At 36.9% G+C, this 26,910-nt stretch overlaps 1 protein-coding gene across 1 annotated transcript; it reads left to right on the forward strand.

Annotated features, from left to right (window-relative positions):
* Window positions 1–1,806: 1,806 nt before the first annotated feature.
* LOC133527637 (nose resistant to fluoxetine protein 6-like) lies at window positions 1,807–21,843 on the forward strand. The gene is made up of 13 exons (XM_061864728.1): window positions 1,807–2,907; window positions 5,710–5,849; window positions 10,157–10,338; window positions 12,884–13,029; window positions 13,800–13,914; window positions 14,019–14,106; window positions 15,208–15,374; window positions 17,254–17,439; window positions 18,106–18,279; window positions 18,911–19,064; window positions 19,450–19,636; window positions 20,347–20,489; window positions 21,189–21,843. The coding sequence occupies exons 1-13, from the start codon at window positions 2,844–2,846 to the stop codon at window positions 21,345–21,347; spliced, it is 1,905 nt and encodes a 634-aa protein (XP_061720712.1). The 5' UTR covers window positions 1,807–2,843; the 3' UTR covers window positions 21,348–21,843.
* The last annotated feature ends 5,067 nt before the right edge of the window (window positions 21,844–26,910 follow it).

Here is a 26,910-nt window from a genome sequence, read left to right on the forward strand (position 1 = left end):
TTTTTAAATACCTAAGGATACAGACTATAGTGAAGTGGGTGGTGGGGGAGTGAGTTGATATCGAAGGCCTAAGGGGAGGGGGTGGAGCTGAGAGATCGAAGTTCCTCAATTGCGGGCATTTTTCTGTCACTCTCATTACGTATTAGTGAGAGTAAAAGAGAAATCGCCGCAATTTGCGAATTTCGGTTTTCCGGCGCGGTAGGTCCCCTGATGTCAGTGTACCTCGGACAAAGGCAAAGACAGACAGACTGACAGACGGACATGGCGAAACTATAAGGGTAAGGGTAGTTGGCTACGGAACCCTAAAAATACATTATCTGTCTACGGCAATGTTTTGTAAAACCATGTGTTAAAAACTATTTTGATGAAATTTGCTACGTGGCGGTTTTCGGGGGCGAAAAATCGATCTAACTAGGTATTATCTCTGGGAAAACGCGCATTTTTGAGTTTTCAGATGTTTTTTATTTCGCCTTCTGCCATCTGGTAATTTCTTCCCGTACTAGCATACCTACTGCAAAGTAAAAGAATAATGGTCAAAGTCAAATGGGGTTCTAAAAGTTATTATCATGTGTCGAAAGATAGCAGTAAAACTGTGGCTACAAAGTTTTCTTTGGCAATCCTTGCGTGCTGTAAGTATAGAAGGTAGAGGCAAGGAATGCAATCTCCATAGGCAGAATTGTTGCAAAAGTGTCCAGCTGTCAGCTATAAATAATGGTTCCAAAACTCTCCAGAGTAGCGCTAGAGTAGCTAAGTACCTAGATGTTATTGACGGTGTAAAGTGCGCTGTCTGTGATTTTTTTTTCAAATATTCTAGATATTGTAGCGCCACCTGTTTAAGGTTTTATGACGGACGCTTTTTGGTACATGGAGATTTCGTACCTTACCTCTACCTTCCACAGCTGTAAGCATCAGCTCTATAGTGAAACTAGCGGTACCACGGACGTACTAAATTTGACATTTGAAAATTAAACTAATGACAAATAGGTTTTGTAGTCAGTACCCCTAGTGTAAATAAATTCAATTTCGAAACGTGACGTACGCGTTTGCGTTTAGTCTCATTTTGTATTGGATTTAGAAAGAGCGCGCCAAGCGGGACGTTTTGGAAACTCAAAATCCTATACAAAATGAGACTTAACGCAAACTCGTTCGTCACGTTATGATGTCGACGAAATTTACACTAGGGGTACAGATCACGGAACTTGAAAATGTGTATTTGTAAATTACGTGTGGACTTCGAAATGCCTGGAAACATTTAACTTTATTACATTAAATTACAATATCATTACATTACAATAACAATAATTTATTAAATATTAACAATGAGTATGGAGCCCATTATGAAATAAATAAATAATAAAGTACCACAATATTTATAAAAATCTACATATAAATATCTTTTAAAGCTATAAAAATTGTGCTCGCTTAAAAAAAATATAATCGCCCGTCTAAAGCCAGTAGGCACGATTCTCTCTGTCTATATTTGTAAAATATTTTTTTATTGCTATATAAAACTGGTTTGATGAGTTTATGCTTATACATATAGTCGATTAGGAATTAAAGCAACGAAATCAAGTTCCCGCTTAACTTCGAAGCATAGATCCCTCACATCTGGATAGAGCATAATATAACTTGTGGGAAACACACAGTGGCGCTTACATACTAATCTAGTATGAGAACGTAACTGCTCATTTCAATTAATTCAAAGAAGTTCAGTAGTTTTGGTAACAAAACCGTTGTAGGGAGTGAGCACTCTTGGTCTTCTTAATTCTCTATCACATCATACTTTGTTTGAACTCAAAACATCGCATAAATGCCGCGATGTCTCAACTATGACAAGTGATGACGATTTACTAAATACATTGCCGCTTGATAAAAAATAAAAAATGAAATATGCTGTTCTGGTTATGAGTAAATTAAAATTTTCTTTCGGAATCATTTCATACTCATACAATTCAAACCTGTCGCGTTTAAGTTATGGTTTGTGGTTATTGTATTTCTTCAAAAGAATATTACAAGTTGAAAATTGTGAAATACACACAAGTTTTCTGTGCTTAATATAAACTAAATACATTATTTACAGAGTGCACGAATAGCATGAAATACTTTCATTAAAGCACTTTATTTATTTTTGTAAGATAAAGTGGGAACTATGTACAGTGTAAATGATAATATTTATGCACCTTATGTCTTTATTTATTTATTTTTACCTTTTTAAGTATATTTGCACGCATGTATATCTTACATTATGTTATCTTATCAATCTTATAAGTTAATATACTTTACTTTTCATTTTAGCTCACACCACAGGAGCACTTGTTTTGTCCAATTTGTAATACATATAGTGTACACTCAAACATAATAACATAACTCTAAGCCATTTAGTTTCCGACTAACAGCGAGTAAGGGATAATATATCAAGGGTCTGCCTGAAAATCAGCGTTGTAGTAAATACACTGCAACACTATGCTGAGGCAAGCTCCATTTTAACACTCATGAATATTTCTCCCTTATATATACAACTCAATTTCTTAGTTTTTAAGTCTAAATTTAAAGCTTATTTGTATTAAATGTCATTGTCTGTTAACTCTGCACTTTCATGTGATGTTGAATAAAAAATTTCTATGTCTATGTCTATGTAAATCAGCATGGTAGACTGGACAATAAGTTTGTGGTTAAAAAGTCACGCAATATTACTTGATACTATATGCGAAGTCTTCCGGAGATAATCTATGCTACGAGATCTCGATACCCCTAAGATTTTTTCGCAGCTACATATCGTATCACGGGCGTGACAGCCTGTCGTGTTTTTTTTTATTATTGGTGATTTATTAGTGATAAGAACAATGAAGTTATTCTTGCTTTTATATTTAGTGCATCAGAGTACGGCTATTATATATAAATTAAATTGTGAGTTACATTTCAAATTTTATTATTGACCGAAGCTTTAGCGAAGGTGTCCGTTGTAACTAGGGCAAATTGCTTTCGCATGTCCGGATGTTCTCCACTACAGGTCGCAATTTTCAACCGATACTCGTGAAATTTTGTGACCAGGGGGCCGATTTTTGAATTTCGACCACTCGATTTCGTGTATTTTGTTCGATAATATCTCCACTATTAGGCATTTAAATTCTCCTAATGGAATTGAAAACGAGTGGTCAATACCACTCGATTTCCAATTTATATCGCTCGTATTTAAAAAAATAGCATTTCAACGTTTTCCATTCCATTTTCGAGTGACGAAATCGACCGCTCGAAATTCAAAAATCGGTCCCCTGATTCTATGATGATGATGAATTAGATTTTTTTGTCGATTCAGGTTTTAGATTTTTTTCCTAATTGCGGAAACTGGCATGAAGAACTTCAGCACAAATATGATCTATGACCTAAGGCGCTTAAGTTATTGTGAGTTAGATTAGACTCAATGAACTATTTAAGTATTCTTCATTTTGTAACAATAAAAACATTTTTTTTTTGACGACCGGTTTGGCATAGTGCTTAGTGACCCTGCCTACGAAGCTGATGGTCCCGGGTTCAAATCCTGGTAAGGGCAATTTATTCGTGTGATGAGCATGGATATTTGTTCCTGAGTCATGGGTGTTTTCTATGTATTTAAGTATTTATAAATATTTATATATTATATATAGTTGTCTAAGTACCCTCAACACAAGCCTTATAGAGCTTACTGTGGGACTTAGTCAATTTGTGTAATAATGTCCTATAATATTTATTTATTTTTTATTTACAAGAACAGTATAGATAATGGATATTTACAGTGGTGTTATTATAACAAGCATTGTACCAAAGATGCTGGCGGCATTTCCTTTTAAATAATTTTATAGTAATTCTAATGTATCGTAGTGTAATTTTAATATTAATAATAGGGTTATGTTTTGAGGTTTCTCTTCTTTTTCGTTGACAACGCTTAGTCGTGCCAACTGCAATGCTGAGTGGAGACCATTTCAGCCTCACATCCTTATCTGTTCTGTACTATTCAACTTCCACTGTTTCTTTTTTTGTTTCTTTTTTAAAATTCTTGTTGTTGTTAATGTATTATCTTCTTTGTAATAATTGATGTGTTGTCTGAATAAATATAATTCTATTCTATTCTATTCTATTCTATTCTATTCTTTTTAATTTTCTTGTTTTTGACATAGTGTTTAATTTTATTGTAGTTTATTTTTCTTTATTTAGTCGTTGACATGTATTTTTATTTTTATTTGATATTTTTATTATTTGTGTTTTATCTATGGGCATGGAGTCTGAAATAAATAATTTGAATTGAATTGAATTTCCTCGTTGTGTTGCAATGCTAATACGGTGCGCTCTTTTTCATTTTTACGAGTACATTGTCTAAGCTTATTGCGAGGTCTACAGCCTGTGATCTAGTACTATTTTAGTAAAATCTAGCTTAATTAAAAATCTGAAGCGCACGGAATAATTAATTAAGTAGTCTTAATTATTTAGTGAGCATAGGGGTTCACACATTAATTACAATTGACGTATTTTTTTTAATAATAATATTTAATAACCTTGGGCGTGCTAAGAAAAAGGAATTGAAAAGAGCTAATCCCTCAATTCAATGTACATCTATATACACCGTATAGGTATATATCATTGTAGACCCTCGTGGCATAATCTAGGTACTATTTCTTTTTCAAGGGGCCAAAATTATAAAATAAAAAATAAATAAATAAATATTATAGGACATTATTACACAAATTGACTAAGTCCCACAGTAAGCTCAATAAGGCTTGTGTTGAGGGTACTTAGACAACGATATATATAATATATAAATACTTAAATACATAGAAAACACCCATGACTCAGGAACAAATATTCATGCTCATCACACGAATAAATGCCCTTACCAGGATTTGAACCCGGGACCATCAGCTTCGTAGGCAGGGTCTACCCACTAGGCCAAACCGGTCGTCAAAAATTGATGTTTTACCTGTTACAAACACCAAAAATTGTTAGCAAAAAAGTTTCTTCTACTTTTCCCTAATAAGTAGGGCTAAGGTCGGCTCTTTATCATTTGTCACCATGCCTGTCACGTTCTAACAAGTATGTAAGTGCGAAAGTGACGGACATAGTAACAGGCGATAAAAATGGAACCATGCTGCTGAACACGATACCGAATATAACCTTAAACGGATCCCCGCTATTTTTGTTACAACTCGTATAGCAAAAAAAAAACTAAACGCTATGGAATACAAGAAAAAATTAACCAGTTTTCTGTTAGAGCACTGTTTTTATAGCGTAAAGAAATATTTAGAATATAATAAGTATTTACGGGTCGGAAATTGCATGTAATTTTAATTAATTTTATTATTAATTAATTAATTATTTATTATGAATTTTATTATCTGGACTTTAATTTTTTTTTAATTTATTGTAATAATTCGTAGAAAATATTTTTGTAAAATTTGCATGTCGTTTTGTGCGACTGAATACTACATTTGCTATCACTACAAAACAACACCACTGTATTCTAGAATTTTTTTTTATACTACGTCGGTGGCAAACAAGCATACGGCCCGCCTGATGGTATGCAGCCTCCGTAGCCTATGTACGCCTGCAACTTCAGAGGAGTTACATGCGCGTTGCCGACCCTAAACCCGCCCCCCCTCATTGAGCTCTTAATTAAGTATTCTCGCAAATAAAAAAATCTTTATCTTTATAAATCAATGAAGTTGATGTTTGTTCCAGTCACAGAGTTCAGCAAAATGCCGGACCTGTTCCAAATGGATGATTACGACAAATGTATGGTAGCGCCAGGAGGGACTTATTGCCTTGCCGATGCAGTTCTGTACTCTAAGGATGACTCCCAGCTGATGCAGATGATACTGGTGAGGTTTCAAAATGATTGTTCTAGCGCTGAGTCAAAATTGCATAAAGTCTAAAGTAATAGACGTATGGCCATTACTTTTTCCTACCTACCTTTACCTTTTGGAATTACTTGGAATCGGAAATTATAAATAAATTAAATAAATAAATATTATAGGATATTATTACACAAATTGACTAAGTGACTAAGTCCCACAGTAAGCTCAATAAGGCTTGTGTTGAGAGTACTTAGACAACGACATATATAATATATACAAACAAATATCCATGCTCATCACACGAATACATGCCCTTACCAGGATTTGAACCCGGGACCATCAGCTTCGTAGGCAGGGTCACTGCCCACTAGGCCAAGCCGGTCGTCAATTCAAATTCGTCGTCAAATTTTGCATGTCTAAAGAAACATTCCATAGCGAAAAACATTTAGATTCCTATATAAATGAAAATAGACATATTTTAGCAAACTGCAGTAATTTTAAAATGATTTTGTTCATTGAAGCATGAAAAATTAAAGTATATCAATAAGTTAGATATTATGCATCGTACATGAGTGCAATAAACGAATATGAATATAAAATTAGCGGAATTGAATATTACTTTTTTTTTTCTTCCGTCCTAAAACTGCCAATAGTCAACGGCATTACTCATACAGCCAATGAAACTGTTTTAGAGAAATTAAATATTAAATAAAAATAGAATGAGTAAAATAAGCAATTTTTATCTTAAATTTTATTTTATTTACATGATTAATGCCAAATAACTTTAACAACCCGTTTAATGTCATCATAACGTTTGAATGTGGGTGTATTACCTACGTCTTTTTACTATGAAGGGGAGATTTTTTGCGATAACTCAAAAACAGCTGAACTGATAATGTCCGCTATAGTTTTCATTCATCGATGTTTTCATTTAATATCTTTCTTAAGCTCTAGCAAAAAAAAAATTACTCCCACTTTACGTGTAGGGGAGGTACACAAAAAAAATTTTTAGAATTCATTGTACAACTTTGTCGGCTTTATTCATTTATATATCCATGTCAAATTGCAGCTTTCTAGCACTAACGACCACGGAGCAAAGCCTCGGACAGACAGACAGACACCCATACAAACATGGCGAAACTATAAGGGTTCCTAGTTGACTACGGAACCCTAAAAAAGCTATAACTGCCTAGCTCCCTAGGGAGCTTATATCTCTTTCTTTCTCTCAATCCATGACTCCCACGGGAACAATATAGGCCTTTGTCCTTCAGTATACCTGCATGAAGTTATAGTTTCTATTTTTCTCCGTGAGCTTCTACGGATTATCGTCTTATCTATTGTTTAAAAACCGCAAAGGCGCGTGCCACTATGAAAAAATGGTGAGGCCGCATAGGTAGCGTTTATTGAATTACTACTCTATTGAGCACGGAATAAGATTCATTATGAACTAATACAGAATTCTAACAGAATAGCTGTCTGATCTCTATTGGTGCGTCTAAGGTAGGCGACTAAACGCTCTCAAACCAGCTTAACTTGTGACACTGCGATCCGAAACAAAGATACGTATTCGAAGACCTCGCTTGCACTGGTAATGCGAGCGCACGGCTAGCTAGCGCCAAGGAAACAATGTTATGTTTCTCGAGGAGCAGGTAAAAAACAGGGCCGGATTTTCACACAAATATATTTGGGTGGTTTTACGTTCTTTAATTTAAAGAGATAAAACATAACACTATTTAAATAGTAGGTACACATCTAACAGAATGGGTTTGTGTAATTACAATAATAACGAGATATACACATTTTTATAATCAACTGTTTAAACAGTTGTTTGCTCATTTTAAACTTTAAACAGGCTAATTTTAAATAAACAATAAAACAATGGTAAAATAGTAATAAATATGTATATCCATTTAACAATCCCGTACTACTAATGTTAAAATAGACCTATATGTTATAATTATGTACAGTCGACGTCACCAACATCTTTACAAGCCAACATGCCAATAATATATTTACACGCCTCTATGACACTGACTTTAAGGTCGCGTTGACATATATTTGAAATGTTGGGTTGTAAAGATATCTGTGTACTCGACTGTACACTAAAATAAAGATATTATTTACAATAGAGTACACATTTAGTAAAACATTTGTACAAATTTATATTATGAGTCAACAAAAAAATAAGTAACATATACATAATAGTGTATGCATAAAATAAATAAATATAACACAAAATATGCATATCGTTAAGAATCAAATCACGCTAACTCTTTTAAGCAAACCATACAAAGAGTGTCAGTTTGTTAGAAGTCTGAAGAGTTAGCGTTATTTCGTAAAACAACCCAAATATATTTGTGTGAAAATCCGGCCCTGTTTTTTACCTGCTCCTCGAGAAACATAACATTGCTTCCTTGGCGCTAGCTAGCCGTGCGCTCGCATTACCAGTGCAAGCGAGGTCTTCGAATACGTATCCTTGTTTCGGATCGCAGTGTCACAAGTTAAGCTGGTTTGAGAGCGTTTAGTCGCCTACCTGAGACGCACCAATAGAGATCAGACAGCTATTCTGTTAGAATTCTGTATTAGTTCATAATGAATCTTATTCCGTGCTCAATAGAGTAGTAATTCAATAAACGCTACCTATGCGGCTTAACCATTTTTTCATAGTGGCACGCGCCTTTGCGGTTTTTAAACAATAGATAAGACGATAATCCGTAGAAGCTCACGGAGGAAAATAGAAACTATAGCAAGTGTGATGAAAAAGGATTTGTTTATTATTTCAAAACAAATTGACATCTTCCTTGTATAATTTTATTACGATATTACATGATTCCAAGAACAAATGAATAAACATGAATTAGTGTGATATCAAGTTCACAATGAACCAAGTAATTGCCGTTATTATGGGTTAAATACCGCTGTAATGAGAGGGCACACTTTGGCTGTTCTGACCTAGGATAATACTATAATAAATATTATTGCAGGGCCAAAACCAACGTGTCGGTGAGGCAATATTTTTTTTACGTCAGCAGCTGTAACAAGGGTAATTTGCTGCTTAAAAACAGTGAGCAAAATCGCATTTTGCTCACTGTCCCATTAGGCCCCGCACGTTGAAATGACATTCGAATATAAAGGTTACTTGAATGTTATTTCAACGTGCGGGGCCTAATAAAAGTTCGAAATATTTGGATTTTATTGTATTTGTCCCTTTCACGTCATTAGCAAAAATAATGAGACAACAATAAATGCATACGTAATTCAACGGTATATTGACGGTTTATATTAGACCCCCGAAATAAGTCAGACCGCATCGTTCCAAATCACCCTACGAGTCCTCAATCGTAATAATTAATTAATGAAATAAAAGTTTAAAAATTGTAAAAACACTATATTTTACGTATTTTATTATACAATCAAAACAATGAACTTAAACAAATACGTAATTGTTACACAAAGTAAATAATTCTACTTTTAACGATCTCTACTATAGTTGACAAATAGTTGTATCCGCAATTCGGACTGTATCTTACAAAGTTTTTTTTTTACAAAAAAAAAGTTGTCGATTGAACTTTCAATTGATGTTCGTTACTTCATTATTTCCGTATTATTGTATTGAAATTTATGTCGTTTTGTTTTATTGCGGTAATTAAACTTAATTGTTAGAATACCTTAAGAAAACATTAATGAAATAGTGATGACGACAGATTACAGTTTTTCAGGTTGTATTTTTACCTTTCAAATATGTTTACACTGCTGTCGTGAAAAATTTTGTGCACCACACGAGATCAAAGTTATTTACATCTCGTGCGCTTAGAGTCCCTTACTGCGCTCAAGATTCTAAATAAGATTCACTCGCTACGCTCGTGAATCTATTATAGAATCTTTCGCTTGCTCGGGACTCAAAATAAGCACTCGAAGAAATAACAAACTTTGCTCTCTTGTTGTACAAATAAGTTATTTTTATGATGGTAAGCGAGTACCATAGCCCATAGACGCTCGCAACACCAGAGGGGTTGTAAGTGCGTTGACGGCCATTAAGATGGGAGTACGACCTTTTCTTCAAGAAGCTTGAAGGTCGTATCGGTCCGGAAATACCGCAGGCGACAGTTCATTCCACAGTTTAGCTGTGCGAGGCAGAAAGTTTTTGGAGAAACGCACAGTTAAGGTCTGCCAACCGTGGTGAGGATGGAAATGTTGTCGCGTAGGGCGATGGCGAAAAGAAGCGGCAGGGATTAATCCGAACAATTCCTCGGAGCTCGAGTTAAAAAGTATGGTCGTCGAAAGCTAAAATAACCTCGCAAATGATTAATTGGTAATTAATTTTCTTCCAGGAATACTCAGAATACACGAAAAAACATTTTAACCACACAGTGGTACACAGAGCGATGTGCGTCCAAGAAACCTGTAAGGCATTCATAAAGAATAGGAGTTTAGAAAACGAGACGGACCTAGGATTGATCCTTGAGGAATGCATCGACGATTCTATGTGGAAGGAATACAAGCTTAATGCCAGGTATGGTTAAGAATAGCTAGGTGTTACTTTACCGCCCTAGTGCGTTATATTATTTAATATCACGCATCTAAGTCTATCAATATCTTAAAGTTAGCATATATTTATAAAATACATATGTTTACCTTCAAACTAGAACCCATTATGGTTACGATGCGTTACGCAACCCTTGATGGCAGGCCAGCCGGTTGTATAACCGCCAGAACTTGACACTGTTTGGTTGAATCACTTCTTTGGTGAAGGTTAATATATAACGAATCATTTAACTAGAAAATAAAGACAAATATAGATAGATACACACACAAACACATACTGCTGAAAAAGAAAATGAATTCAGTTCCAGATTGACATTCTCCATGATGAATATTTTAAAAGCATTTGATCTAAAGTAAGGCACGTACCTAAAACTACATTAGCTAGCTTGATTTGTAAGTTGATTAATAGTACATGGAATTGAGAGTGTTAAAGAAGAGGAATTAAAGACCCGAGTTTGCAACACTCTTACCCACGGAGTTACACACAATGTTTTCATCACGAAAGTGCAGAAACAACTAACTTTTAAGCGAAATTATTCTTAAATACGGTGGCATTTCAAACATTCGTCGGCCATATTGTTATTTTTTGACAGGTTAGGCATCGAAGGCATAAACCCATTCGGCATTCAGCCATGATTGAAAATTATGTACTTAATAATATTTTGAACGGCTATTAAATTGATCTAATTATAGGTATAACGAAGAGAGGTATGGGCATTTTGAATGTCATCTCGCTTTGTGTGGTAGGGCACATCACAGCGGATGTCATTACAGATCTAGAGCAGAGCCCAACTGGGGAAGTACCTCCACCTTACAGAAAACCGCAGCCAAATAACACTAGACCCTACCCATAGTGTTGTGTTCCTGCCGGTGAGTAAGGTTGCCAGAGCTCAACGAGGGGTGGGAGGGGGTTAGGGTCGGCAACGCGCATGTAACTCCTCTGGAGTTGCAGGCGTACATAGGCTACGGATACTGCTTACCATCAGGCGGGCCGTGTGCTTGTTTGCCACCGACGTAGTATAAAATAAAAATATTTATAAAAGAAATATAATCGTCAGTATTTTAAAAGTAAAACTCATTTATATCTACATGATTGTAGCTTTAATTATCTCATGAATTATTATAGCTTTACAATATATTTTTTTACAATCCTCCTGCGGGATCAATATAGGCATTTGTCCTTCAGTACACCTGCATAAAATAAGATCTATTTCGAGCACATGTGATGAAACATATGAAAAAGCAGATTAAATATCAAATATCAAACATTTATTCAGCAAATTATTTTACAAACAATAAAAATTAAAAAAAAACAATTACAAATACGGAATCGATGAAATAATAAATACTTTATTAGAGATGTATACTGTCTCTAAATGTCAAATTACACAAAAAAAGTTTAAGTCGTCTCAATGTTAATGACTGTAAAGACAAATTTTCTGAGTTGGCCATAGGCGGTTTGCACCGAATAAAAGGGCGCGTAAAAATTTGAATAATTCTTAACGTAACATTTAAACCGCTCATCATTCGTCTTTTATTACGACACTGTCGTCTCGAAAATAACATATTTTAATAGAAACTGGTTTATTCATATTCATGAGAACGCACGTGGCTGTCGTTACGCCATGGTCAAATCTGGATATAATAATATAATTAAATACTCATAGTTACAAGAGCGCTATGATAAAAATAATGTAGGGTATCGTTATGATGACAGTAATTTTTTTTATACTACGTCGGTGGCAAACAAGCATACGGCCCGCCTGATAGTAAGCAGTCTCCGTAGCCTATGTATGCTTGCAACTCCAGAGGAGTTACATGCGCCTTGCCGACCCAAACCCCCCCCCCCCCCCGCCCTCGTTGAGCTCTGGCAACCTTACTCACCGACAAGAACACAACACTATGAGTAGGGTCTAGTGTTATTTGGCTGCCGTTTTCTGTAAGGTGGAGGTACTTCCCCAGTTGGGCTCTGCTCTAGATCTGGAATGACATACACTGGCTGTGCCCTACCACACAAAGCGAGATGATATTCACAATGCCCATACCTCTCTTTTGGACGTAGTTTAAGGACGTATCCGGAATTTATTGCAGAGGTGTAGATGTAAGACATAGATGGTAGGACCGTATAGATGTGCTTTACCACGTGCGCAAACAGACGCAATACGACAAAATTAATAGTATTTAATACAATCGCGATATAATAGAGAGCTTTGCTGAGTTGCCTAAGTGAGGTACGAGATTGAAAAGCTTGATTAAATTACTATTGTATACAATACTTTTTCTACGAGTCATAAAAATAATATTTTTTTACTTTAAAACCTAAATAAGTAATGAACATTATTAAGTATATAAGGAGAAAAATATAGTACAAAATACAGAAAAGCGCGAGCCCCCCCCCCGAGAATTGTCTCAGTATTCCCTGTGGAAAGAAAAGTACAGTCAATGATAAAAGCTTGTACCAGAAAAAAAAAAAAAAAATTTTTGCCCTAAACTTATCTATGATATTTTTGCAGGTTAAAAAAAATAAATTATTGCAAGAGACATGGACAGAATAGACCACTCGGCGCAGGAGACTACATTATGGGCATTGTGTACTTATCGCTAATCGCTATCAACGCAGTCGGCACCGTGTATGATATGGTTAAAGGCGAAAACGCAAGTAAATTATTTTTTATATATTGTCCTACACGTCTACAACGAGTTGGTATTTGACATAAATGTTAGCGACTACACCGACTCGATCGCATTCCCTCTCTATTGCAGATTATACATACACGGTATAACACGAGGAACCCGAAAAGATTTTAACCACGCACTTCTGAGGCCAAAAGAAAGAAAAAATGTTATATGAGTTTAAATAAATTTGGCCCAAAAATATTTTTTTTTTGCTTTTTTTTTAATTTTTTTATGTTTCTTTTTGTAGAACCTAGTTTTTGCAAAGGTTACTTGTAATTTTTTGACATATATGAATAAGGATATTTAAACTACGCCCCATAATGGTATTATCGCTATCATAAAGGCGTTTTGCAGGTTATAATATGAAGATGTTTTTTTTTTATTAATTGGTACTTAACTTACTCTGAAACTAGGCGAAATTCAGGCTCTATGATATTTAGAAGAAAATTTTCGATGGTGAATGCATTGTATAGGAATCTCCATACATTCGTTGAGGATCTACCCACACTTGTATCATAATGTACTATTAAAACCTCTGGATCACCTATCAAGCATATAAAACATATTAATAACAAAACCTCCGTGAGACACAGACATATTTAATATGTTAAAATGAAGTGTGAAACAAGTCGTGCATTTTCGACTTAAAATACGTGAGTGACCCGTTTTTACATATTTTACATATAAAACATTTATTTGAATCTCAAGTCAAAGGTTATTATAGGATTAATTATGAATTAAAATGTTTTCCAGAGAACCCTTATCTCCTGGCGTTCTCCATGCGTAAGAACTGGCGTAAGCTGGTGGCGCCAAGCGGCGTGGGACCAGACCCTCGGCTAAACCGACTCACTGTATTTAATGGACTCAGGTAATGTCTCGAAGCCGATAACTGGGGGGAGATTCCCGGGCACGGGCCGTTCCAGCGTGTCATCCTTTAATTCTAATATTCATTTAGTTATTATTTGTCGACAGGACTATGACAATGGTATGCGTGTTTTTCTCGCACACCGCGCTCGTAATGGTCTTCTCATATCTTAAAAATCCCTACTATATCGAGACGGTAAGATTTCATGTTCATGTAAAGCCAGTGTCAGTTAAGTCAGGTAGAGGCAAGGAATAGAATCTTCTTAGGCAGAACTGTTGCAAAAGTTTCCAGCTGTCAGCTATAAATAATAGTTCCAAATATCTCCAGAGTAGCGCTAGAGTAGCTAAGAACCTAGGCGCTATTGACGGAGTGAAGTGCGCTGTATATGATTAGATTTTTATCTCAAGTATTCTAGGTATTGTAGCGCCACCTATTTATGGTTTTTTGTCGGACACTTTTTGGTATATGGAGATTTTGTTCCTTGCCTATAACTTCCATAGATACTATTATGATACTGAGCTGTTAGTGTCAAAAAAGACGTTTTTGGCTTCGAGTTTTAGTTATTAGATCTCATTCCAATATGATACTGATCTGATTCTGATATGTCGGTGTCAAAAGTGACGTTTTTGGTTGAAGGTTGACATAATGCGCAATTCAGCAGGTCCTCTAAAGGAGATTGGAACCATCTCATATTGGAATGATGTCAGACCCATGATAGATCAGTATCACTTTATATTGTTGGAATTGGCCTGTGAGATAGGGTCGCAACAATAAGTACTTATTTTATTTAACATGTTTTTTCTCGCATCTTTGATAATCTTTTTTGTAGTTTTTGTGGTAAACTCATATGTATTTTCCTTGGAAAATATAGTTAAGGGTTGAAAACACCCTGTATTGGTTTAATAAAACATTAAGGCGAAGAACTCTCGTAGTGGCGTGGCACCGTGGCGCGGTGGAGCGGCGTGAAGTTTTGTATCCGCCTCGACCGGGCACACGGCGCTGCTGCACCGCGTGGTAAAGCGGCGTCGTGTGCGCAGTCTGGGCGGACTGCCTACACCGTGATACAAAACTTCACGCCGCACCGCCGCCATGCCGCGCGGCGCAGCCATGCAACGCTGCTACGTGGGTTCTTCGCCTAAATCCTCCAATTGAGGGGGATTTAAATCTTCTCGGGTCAGAGGTGTAGGGTTAGAGCCGGTGTAGCTTTATTTGACGTTCATAAGCGCATTGTAATATGCCTACTTGAATAATAAACTATTTTTATCTTTATCTAAAATTATGGTATCTTTATTCCAGTCATACGAGGATCCCGGTAAATTTATACTCTTCAACGGGACCCTAGTGACTTACACATTCTTCGTCATGTCGGGGTTCTTGCTGGCATTCAACTTCGAGCTACATGCAGAGAAACACCGGGTTACCCTGTGGGACTGGCCAAAAGGCATGCTGATGCGATGGTTGAGGTAAGGTCATAGTTGAGCAAATTGCTGAAAGAAGTCATAAATATTAATTTTAATAAGATAAGACTAGTGGCTCTCTGAGCTGTGTACTTCACAATAAGATTAAAAAATAATAATAATAATAAAATGCTTTATTGCACACTACAAAAAAAAATGGTACAAAGTATGTAAAGGTATAAATATGTAGGTAACAACAGGTGGACTTATCGCTAAACAGCGATCTCTTCCAGACAACCTTCAGATAGAGAAATGGCGAACGTAATCAAGGTAACGGGTGGTGCAAAAATAATTATAAAATACTAAAATAAAATACATATACTACAAATATTTAATGTATTTAGGTATACTATATTAGGTAAACAATATATAAATAACAAATAAATATATAAATAAATGACAAAGGAAAAGCCATACAAATAACGAAGAATTTCAAGAATAACAACTACATTTATGAAAGAGACAAGTAATGTTCTTTTAATCGGTTTTTAAAAATAGAGAGCGATTAAGCACGTTAAAAAAAACCTAAAAATAACAAATACTTCGTTTAGTCATTACCACAGCGAACTCACAATGATCTTAAGCGACATAAACCTGCCCCTTAAGTCCTTGTTGCCAATTTCCGCCGTTTAAAGTTTTCGTCAAGAAACGAAACGACAGAAAATGTATATCTAAAGATGTATGTATAATTAAGAGCTCAACTTGTCGGTGGAGCAATTTCCAAGTATAACTTGTATAACTTGCTTGCTGAGGAAATAAAACTAGCAAAAACTAATAAAAAGTTTGACCAAAATCTTAAAGCAATGTTAACTGACTTAGCATGCTACAGCGTCGACGAATTTGTTGAATCGTGCACTAACCCTAAGTAGGTAATTTATATATAAACACATTTTTAATTTTTTACCTTAAAAATAACATGATGACTTGAAACATTTATGCGACCTATTGAATACTGATTATGTATTCTGCTTTAAACATGTTTTTATTTTTATTTTATATTAAGTGACATTTATCCAAAAGATGCTGTACCTACTAGTATTAGTTGAATATGTACCTACCTCAAATTGACCTGTAAAACATTGACTTTTATCAATACATTTCTTGTATCCTTGTATCTTTGTTGTGCCTTCTCTTTGACCGTCTGATAAGACACAACGCTTACTTTTTCTTTTACATAATCAATGCTCTCCTTGGCTTCTTTCTTTTACAAAAACATGTCATCACGTCTTATGAAAAAGTACTCGTCTTTGAACTTCCTTAAAATTTACCAAATAGATACCAAGGCAATTAGGGTTGTTTCCATCTACAAATCTTAGGGCAGAATTGTATCCCAATAAATTCTTTTGGATTATACGAACATGTCAAACTACTTTTAGGGGACCTGTAATGACCATATTTTTGTAAATATTGAATTTAAAATATCTTTTGGCACACGTCACGTGACCAAACTCGAAACGTCATTGAAGGTTCTGATGACGTTACAACTCGGATTGACACTGTTGACAGTTAGGCGATAAACAACAAATGACAGATGTCAGTTGACAGTTCGTATCTTCTATGTGTGTATGTAATGATGTGTCAAACCGTAAACTGTGACGTCACACAATTTTCAAAGAGCGTTTTGGGCGCGAAAACATCTGTCAAAATATATTTTGTTAATTTAACATATTTAAAGCCGTTTTTAGTATAAAAGTTGAATTTTAGGGCAACTTTTAGTTAATATAGAACGTAATACAAGCGTTTCAAAAAATTGGAAGCAACCCTATTGAGAAAACTTTCCTACTTTCTTATAAATTAATGACTCTCTTGATTTAAATAATTTTGTACTTAGTGTTTTATTTTCAACATGGAAATAAAATACAGTCATCATTTCAATTGTTCACAGATTGACCCCAACGTACGCCCTCATCATATTCACGATCATGACTTTGATGCGACACTTGGGTGACGGTCCACTCTGGGACTTGCTGGTTTCCAGCGAAGCGCCGGCCTGCAACCAATACTGGTGGACGCACTTTCTCTACATTAACAACTACATCTACGACAACTCGCATTGCTTCCCGCAGAGTTGGTGAGTTGACATTAGTTTTTTATGTATGTACAAAAAGGGATAGATTTAGAATATTATTTTTCTCAAAAATTTACTCCCAAAGTCGTCCGTTTAAATTTAAGGACTTATGTCCTTTAACTTGACAATATACATAGTATTAGTATGAAAGGCTATCATATTGTCATCACCTATGATAGAATCTTGGAGAATTTGATGAAACTTTTCAACTACTTCTACAACTACTTCAACTACTATCATGATTTTTGCATTTCGGGTCCGGGTCAAGGCCTCCAAAACTTCCTTTTCTATATAAAACTAACTGTCGAACACGTCGTCCCGGGCCCAGGCCGTTCTGCGTGAGTTATCCTTACAAGCGCTGATGGTGACGATGACGTATAAAATGATGGCGTTTGCAAGGAAATTCGGGTCCTACACGGAATAAGTCCTGCGAGTCCTGCCAGTGTCTCACTACTGGGCAAAGCCCCCCCCCCCCCCCCTCCTTTTTATTGCCTTGGTTTGAGCTATATCTGACCACTCTGTCAAAAAGGGGTTCAAGTTATCCCGTCATCGCCGACGAGGTCTGCTAGATCCCCAGTTTGACTCACGGGGTACCCACTCCTTGATTATATTGGCGAACAAGTTATTCGGCATGGCTTGGGTAAAAGCTAATCATAATATTTCTGTCAGGTACCTGGCAGCAGACACGCAGTTGTTCGGTGTAGGTCTGCTTTTGTGCATCCTCTTTCGAAAATGGCGACCGCAGCTCCTCGCTCTCAGCATCATGCTGATCATATCCATCCTCATTCCTGCAGCACACACCTACTTCCAAGATCTTGAAGCGGTGGTCCTACAGAGTCCAGAGTGAGTTATTATTATATTAGCTCTTAAAATTAAATTTTTTTGTCGTTGACCAGCTAACCACTGGTTAGAGATAGAGGTAAACCAAACAACAGAATGATATATAGATAGATTTATGTATTTCTTAAAGAAAAAGACAACACAAAAGGATGAAACAAAATGTTTAGTAAAAGATCGTCAGAAAAACAACAATTTATGTAAAAATATTTACACAAAAAAACTCGGACAAGTACAGTCAGCATCAAAAGTAGCGGATCAAACAAGATTTCAAAAATATCTACCATATTTGGAAAAGTTATCCGGAATATCAGATACTTTTGGCGCGTTGTTTCATCCGCTACTATTGATGCTGACCCTACATCGTTCTTACCACGTTTCACGTAAACCATTTCGGCTGTGTCCCTAAAACAGCCTAAAAACATTTTTGTTCATAAGTCCGACTAACGCTAGACTGTAGATTTTAATAGGTTTCCTGATATATATAAGTAAATAACTATTTCTATAAGGTTCTAATTGTTCTATTGATGTATTTAAAATGAATGACTGTTTATTTCTCAATAAAAAAAAAACTATTTTGTGTATTATTTTTCGATTTGTGTACAATTTGTTAATAATACATTTTCATTGGATTCAGGGTGTTGCGTAGTATTTATCACACCGACGATACTTACCGCCTGGTATTTGTGCGCGGACATACTAACCTGTCTACGTACACATTGGGCATCGCCGGCGGGCTGCTGGCCTACCACTGGTTGAAGAACGACCAGAAAATCTCCGCACGTCTGCAGGTTAGTCCAAGCCATATGTTGATCATCGCCGGCGGGCTGCTGTCCTATCACTGGTTGAAGAACGACCAGAAAATCTTTGCAAGTCTGCACGTTAGTCCAAGCCATATGTTGGGTATCGCCGGCGGACTGCTGGCTTACCACTGGTTGAAGAATGACCAGAAAATCTCTGCATGTCTGCAGGCTAGTCTAAGCCATATGGTGGGCATCGCCGGCGGGCTGCTGGCCTATCACTGGTTGAAGAACGCCCAGAAAATATTAGCACTCCTGATCCTGAAATAAAAATAATTACGTATAAAAATAAAATTAAATAATAAAATTACATAAAGAATTATATTAATAGCCTATTTGACATTTTAAACCACTTTATTGTAAAAATATATTTCAGAAATTTCCCTGGGTGATGTGGTTGACTTTCCCCGTCGGAGTGGGCCTTATCCTCACGGGCGGTATCTTCTACATCGACGGCTTTGAACCCTCCACCCTGCTCCGGGTTCTGTACGCGTGCCTCAACAAACCTATCTTCCAAGCAGTGATCATTGTAATAATATTGGCCTGCATCTTCAGGGTTGAAAGTAAGTTAAAGCATAAGTTTAAAAAAAGTACAGTCTGTGAGAAATAAGATTGAAAGAAAAAGAGAGAGATTATGCAGAGTACATCCATTTAAAACAAGTAAAGTACCTACATCTAAGCTAACTCTCAACCGAGTAGGGAATATATACGCGAAACTCTACGTAGGGGGTGCCACTATCACAATCCATCATAATTTGAGGGTGTACCGGGAAAAGAGAAAATCGAAATTTCGTTATCTAACCTCTCTATCACTCTTGCATATTCGAGCGATGAAGAGGCAGATAACAAAATTTCGATTTTCGCGTTTCCCGGTAGGCTCTTTGTAAACAAACCGCCTTGATGCATCAATGTATTTTATTATCTGTGAAAACTTGTCAAAAAACAGTTTAAGGCACAGTATGTACAAGTTACTCTATGGTTTACGAAAGGTGCTAGTGCTGCACTCTGGCGGCAGAACATTGCAGTAATACACCCTATTTCACGTGAAAAAGTGTGATGTTACTTACTGCAAAGTTTTTCCAGAGTTAGCTTGTTCTAAAAACGGTTACTCGTTTCTACTACTCCAGCGGGCTAAGCACAGTCGCATTTTTATCGCTTGTCACGTTCTAACTAGTAAGTAAGTGCGAAAGTGACAGGCATAGTGACAGGTGATATAAATGCAACGATGCTGCCACCACTGACCTTACACTAAACTGTGTTTTATGGCTTCCAGACACGTACCGTGGTATCGTCGAGTGGCGTGGGTTTTCATGGATGGCCCGTTGCACGTACAGCGCTTTCTTAGTGCACGGGTCCATACAGCGCGGACTGATCGGCGCTGGTCGGCAGCCTACATTTATGTCTGACTATTACGTGGTACGTACTGTTCTAGAGACCCTGCACACGCTTAGGGTTTCCGAAATGTATAAAATTATCCGGATCTGGATCCGGATCTACGAATCTTCCCATACATTTGAGATCCATCGTGCAAACCATACACGCTGTAGCTAGGTCACGTACAGCGCTTTCTTAGTGCACGGCTCGATACAGCGCGGACTGATTGACGCTGGTCGGCAGTCTACATTTATGTCTGACTATTACGTGGTACGTACTGTTCTAGAGACCCTGCACTATGACACACGCTTAGGTTTGCAATCAGAATCCCAAATGTATGAAATTATCCCGATCTGGATCCACGGATCTTCCCATATATTTCAGATGCGTCGTGCAAACCTTACACACGCTGTATGCTTAAGTTACCTAGTAGCTCACGTATAGCGCTTTTTTAGTGCACGGGTCGATACAGCTCGGACTTATTGGTGCTCGTCGGCATTACATTTTATTTTGATTTAAAATATATTTGGATATCAGTAGATTAGGGGCCCTAGCGAAGATGACAATAATTTTATTGTCAAAGACCAACAAAAAAAAATGTCGATATAAAGTCACGTGATCATGACAATACATTATTTAAGTTAGGTACGATTTTTTTTTTCATTTGGCGAGACCGTTGATCTGATAATTGCTTAAACACTTCGAAATACTAATATAATAATTTCCATGTATTGTCACCAGTTGACAATCCTCGCATCCACCATCTTCCTGTCATACGGGCTGGGGGCGCTGCTGTGGATCACCGTGGAGTCTCCGCTCGCTCAGGTGTCTAAAGCGGCCCTCGCGCCACCCCGACGAGTGAAGGTGGAACCGAATGAAGAGATCACTACTAAAGTCTGAGCTCACCGTGACAAGCCAATTAATTAGGAAAGGAGACGGACGCGCCCCATACAAACGTATCCCCATACATTACTGCAAATTATATCCGGAAATACTAGGTATCCGGTGCGGTGAGTGAAGATGATATGTAAAGGAATTTCATACAGCCTTACACACCTATGCCTGTAACTCCTGTAAGGCACCCTTCTTTTGTTTTTAAACGTCAAATTGTGACACGTCTTTGCATTCAACCATAAAAAACCTATCAAACCCTGAAATTATAATTTAAAACACAAAAAACAATTAGCCCATAGGTTTTTTATGGTTGAATGCAAAGACGTGTCACAATTTTACATAACTTCATATATTTTAACCATAGCTAAGCTATGCCCCTACGTTTAAGTTTTGTGGATTTTCTGATTATTGTAAAAATTAGAAGCGAAAAACAGATTTCATACAATTTTTAAATGATGTGATAAAATGCTTGCAAGTACAAATGTAATTTACGAAATGTAATTTAGATCTATTTCTTATTCATTATAATGGTTTTGTTTTGTTTTAAAAATAAAAGAAATAAAAAGTTATTTAAGTTGTCATTTATTCCCCATACACAAACAGAAAATTCCTTGAACCAAGGAATAATACTTCAAGACCTTTTCTAGTTTCGATATGGGAAACTCGAAAATGTCTTCGTATATACATTGTATGTACAATAATTAGATCTTGGGCCAAGAACTACTTTCTTGTATTTAATAACAAATTCAGGTCAGGAACGTAGCAAGTGGAAATCTGTGGTCTCTACCTATCCCTCCGGGAAATAGGCGTGATTGTATTTATGTATATATGTACGAGTATATGTATGTAATGTACGCTATTGCGTCATAATCATAACTCAGAAAATGGTGGACCCATGAATTTTTTTTTTTTTTTTTCATTTAGCTAACCTGGGAGTTTTAGGAATTGCGCAAAGCCACCCACGTAATACAAAATATTACATGTCTATAGTAATTGATTTATCTTACTAACAATTAACAAGTACCTACTTTCTGTTTGCGTTTGAGAATTAACAACTTGGTGTCATTTTTTTTCCGTAAACAGACGGATAGAAGTGTGAAGTTGGAACTCACTGGCGCGTTAGGCCTGAAGATAGTGGACAATTTTATCTACCTAGGCTCCAACATCCATGGCAACGGTCCATCCTAAGAGAGCTACGAGCGGTTGGTTGAGCTGGAGCGAGGCCAGAAGGCGAGCTCAAGATAGGAAGGCGTGGCGCGAGCTTGTGAAGGCCCTTTGCACTTTTAGGGTGCTTTAGGACAACAACAACAGGCTCCAACATCAGCAACAGTGGTTTGTGCGAGAAGGAAGTCCGCAGGAGAATTGGCATGGCTAAGAGCGCCATGTCTCCGAGTAGAAGTATCTGGAGAGGTCGCAACATTTCCGTTAAAACCAAAACCAAACTGGTACAGTATCTAGTCTTCTCGATCTTTTCGTATGGCGCTGAGACTTGAACATTGAAAGCTGCTTACCGCAAACGCATTGACGCCCTCGAGATGTAGTGCTGGAGGAAGAATCTCCGTATCCCCTGGACAGGATTTCGGATTAAAAAAAAACCTAGGTAGATAGATAGATAGAATACTCTTTATTGGCACACCTCAGTAAAAATATACAAGAAAAATAAACAATTGATTAAAGGACCATGGGCAGAAATGTCCCCACCCACCAACAGAAACAAAACATGTCTCATTCAATAGATCTTGTACGTATTATTGCCAGTAACATACAATACAATACAATACAAATCCTCTTTATTGCACAACCTCTGAAAAAAAATGTACATGGAAACACATAAAAAACATGAAGATAGAGGTAAACAACAGGCGGCCTTATCGCTACAGAGCGATCTCTTCCAGACAACCTTTAGGTAGTGGAGAACTGAAACTTATTTTTTTTTTTTTTTATAAATTTTTATTGGCATTAAGGTAAGTACATTTTAGTGTTGAAATTAACTAATTAGGAGGTGCAAAAAAACTAAATAGCAAACTAAATTAAAACTAAAATACCCTTAAAATTTAAGTCTACAAAGAAGGGATTGAGCAAGCGCAATTTTGGTGGCGATCGGCAAGAGATTACGTAGTAACATAATGTTTCTATAACCTTCTGCCTGCAACTTTCAATGAAATGAGCGGAAAATATATAAAAAGAAAATACAGTTTTCCAAGAAAACCCCATGCATAGGGCGATCCTCGTCATAGTAACAAAATCATCAGGTTGCCAAGACCTATTGAATGAGACATGTTTCGTTTCTGTTGATGTGTGGGGACAGTGCCCATACAAATTTGCCCATGGTCCTTTACAGGCAGACAACAGGCGGTCTTATCTCTAAAAAGCGATCTCTTCCAGACAACCATATTGCGAGAACTCAAAATCTCGTTGTGCCTGTCATTCAAATGTCTACACAGTGTCCTTGAACACTTCGGTCATATTCCAAGAAAGTCGGTGGCAGCCTCGAAAAGCTCATTGTGACCAGCAAAGTAGATGGGAAAAAGCCTGGACGCGGACACAGACTAGGGTGGTCCACGCTAGTATGGGGAAAAAAAATTTTTTTCCTATTGTTCACGCCACCCCCTAATTTTGTTACATACACATATAAAAACATATTCATAAAATTTCAGCTTTATAACTTAATGGGAAGATGGTGCTCATCGAAAGTCAAATATTGAAATTTTAGCGAAAAATATACTTGTTTTGTTTTACCTAGAAAAAGCAGAAAAAACAAAATACCATCAAAAATTATTTTTTTATTAAATGAAAATAAGTAATAACATTCATATTTCAAAAATTATTGCACAAGTTATTAGTAATTAATAGTACTTTTACTTAATCAAAAACTACATTTACAAGTGACTTTTTCGTTGCCTGGGTGGGTACAATTTTCCGGTTTTTTTCAACCACTTGAAGTAAGAATTGTTTCTCTTCTTCGTCTTTAGTAAGCAGCCGGTTATACTCTTCAAACAACTTAACACCTCTTTCGGCTGTATCATTTACTACTCGTAAATTCTTAACTCGGTCTTGGCCTTGTAGAAAATCTTCATTTTCTTTCCACATTTCGGGAGATTGAGTCAAAAAAGTATCTTTTATATCCAAAAGGGAAAGCATTTGTGAAGTTCTTTTAGATGCAAAGCTTGCCAATGTGGAATCAGTTGTTAGGAGTGTATATTGCCCCCTTACGTGACGGCAGGTAGGGTCAGTGTTCATTCCGTTAACGATGTCGACTTTTTCGGCGGTAGAAACACGATCAGAAAATAAAGCAAGGCCTACGAGCTCATCCGATAGATACCACAAGTGCCGCTCTAGAACCTTTCTTGCAGCTACTCCAATATCAGAATCAATAGCTTCATATGCCTTAAGGTCTCGCCATAACTGAAGATCTCCACCCGGAGCTTCTGCTGCTAGTGGTGCTTCAATCCACGCCTTTGTATACAAAAGTGCACCAAAGCGCACAAAACGACTCAATTGAGTCTCTTCTCGTTTTGTCAGTTTCATTACTTTTTGACTCTTAAATAAGAATATTTTTATACCATATAATAGTTTTGCCATCCAGCGTGCATGGTGGATGGGCCCTGGGGAACGCCAATGAATTTTCTCGGGAGGTTTATTTAAAACTACCATTGTCAGTTCGATAAGTTCCTGATAGTCATCCCGGCATTGTCTTCTGCTGCTCAATGTGCGATAAATCGATTCTAGGGTAGTTTTAACAAACATTTCTGTATCGGAGCTTAAGTCAAGGCCTTCGAAATGATCACAAGAAATATTATCCCATCCATTTTTAAACCTTTTGAATAAAGGTATTTCGGGGGAACTTGATGGGCCAAAGCATAAGGTGAAGACTTTAGCAAGAATGATTTCCATCATATGGTGACGACAGGCTAGCCACAACAACTCACGAGACAAACTAGCTTCAATCAGAGTACATGCTCCTTTTATGTGCCCAGTATTTGATGATGTTGTATCAAAACTCATAGCTCGAACTTGGCCTTTGACATTCCACTTCTCTAATAATTTACATACAGCACTAGCAACTTGTTCTCCAGTCCCGGATGAAAGTTTAGGCACACCAAGAAGCTTCTCTTCACCGTTTCCAGAAACAAGGACTGGAAGACGGTCCACTTTTTTGTTATCCAGAATGTCCGGCAAGATCTTTCCATCCCAGTGTACCACTAACGGGTAGTCAGGTGCAAATGAAGTTCTCACGTCATCATTAAACTCCAATCTCGCTTTCTTTCGCACTCGACGTATAGTACTCCGTGAAATAGGGAGAATGGACGGGTCATGTCCGAGAGCTGCAGCCAGCGGAATCATCAGTCGCACCGCCTCTCGATCTGTAATTTTATTGCGGTCTAAAGCGCTTGTAACATGTGATGTAAAAATACTGTCTAAAGTAGTTGAAACTGAGTTGTTTGTGTCTGTGGACTGACATTTTTGTAACGGTTTAAATTCATCGTTTTCATCTTTCTCTTCAGATGAACTGCTGTCACTGAAACTTAGTTCTTGGCTTGACAATGCGAATGACGTGGAAGCAAGATTTTGTGTATATTTTTGCTGAAGTGTATCAACACGTAACTTTCGCTTCTGAGCACGCTTTTGTTGCCCTGCTAGTTTTTTATCCACAGAAGTCATAACCATCTTACGCTCTCCCCTTTGGTCTATGAGAAAATCTCGGTCCTCATTAATCTTTATGGTTTGAAGAGCAGCTGAGTGTGCGATATCAAAAAGCTTATCTAAGTCACTAACAAATTGTTGTTCCCTTTGTTTCTGAGCTTGAGAAGACCGTCCCTTGTTTTTCTTGATAAGAAGCCAGTGGCTGTGAATCTTTTCTAGTTTTTCAATGCAATGTTTTTGTTGTTGAGTGGGCACGTAGGCTTTTTTCCAAAGTTCTATAACCTCTTCTATGAGCAAATGTGAAGCAACTCGTACACTCTTTTTCTCGTTTAGAAATTGATGGAACCGCTGAAGAACTTTGTCTCACTGTAGGCAGCTTATTTAATCTACAAAGAGGCTCCAAATCGCGACCGCCAATAAGAAAAATATCGTCTTTATGACGGGTAGAAACAGCCATTTTCAAACACTAATACCTACACTTCTTTATACAAGTTTTAGGTTAATTTATAGTAATTTTGATTCAATAACACTTTTTTTTCATTAAAATAACTTCTTTATAATGATTTTAATACATGTTGCGAGTAAAATCAAAATAGTCAATTTTAACGAAAAATATAAATTTTTAAGTTCGTTGAGCACTGACTTCTGCTATCACTAGGAAGACAAAATTTTAGCATTATAAGTTTGTGGGTAGGTATCACAAAAATACGGGGTGGCCTGACAGAAAAACGAAAAAAAATTTTTTTGGACCACCCTAACACAGACGTTGGTCTCACCAGACCGCACTGTCTTGACTGCAGTTCACATGGCTCTCCATGCCGCCAGAGAAAGAAACAGATGGAGAAAGATCATAAGAGAGAAAGTGACAAAAAAGGGACGACCCTCAATGTTGAGGAATACGACGCAAGGAGGTCAACATTTTTAG

The sequence above is a fragment of the Cydia pomonella genome, chromosome 18 (assembly GCF_033807575.1).
Source record: "Cydia pomonella isolate Wapato2018A chromosome 18, ilCydPomo1, whole genome shotgun sequence".
Taxonomy (NCBI): domain Eukaryota; kingdom Metazoa; phylum Arthropoda; class Insecta; order Lepidoptera; family Tortricidae; genus Cydia; species Cydia pomonella.

What these genes read in the sequence shown, in the direction of transcription:
- LOC133527637 (XM_061864728.1), top strand. Translation starts at nt 2,844, where the DNA reads ATGAAGTTATTCTTGCTTTTATATTTAGTGCATCAGAGTACGGCTATT. An exon ending in ACTGTATTTAATGGACTCAG is followed by an intron (nt 13,915 to 14,018) that starts GTAATGTCTCGA and finishes ATTTGTCGACAG; the next exon opens with GACTATGACAATGGTATGCG. An exon ending in AAATCTCCGCACGTCTGCAG is followed by an intron (nt 19,065 to 19,449) that starts GTTAGTCCAAGC and finishes AATATATTTCAG; the next exon opens with AAATTTCCCTGGGTGATGTG.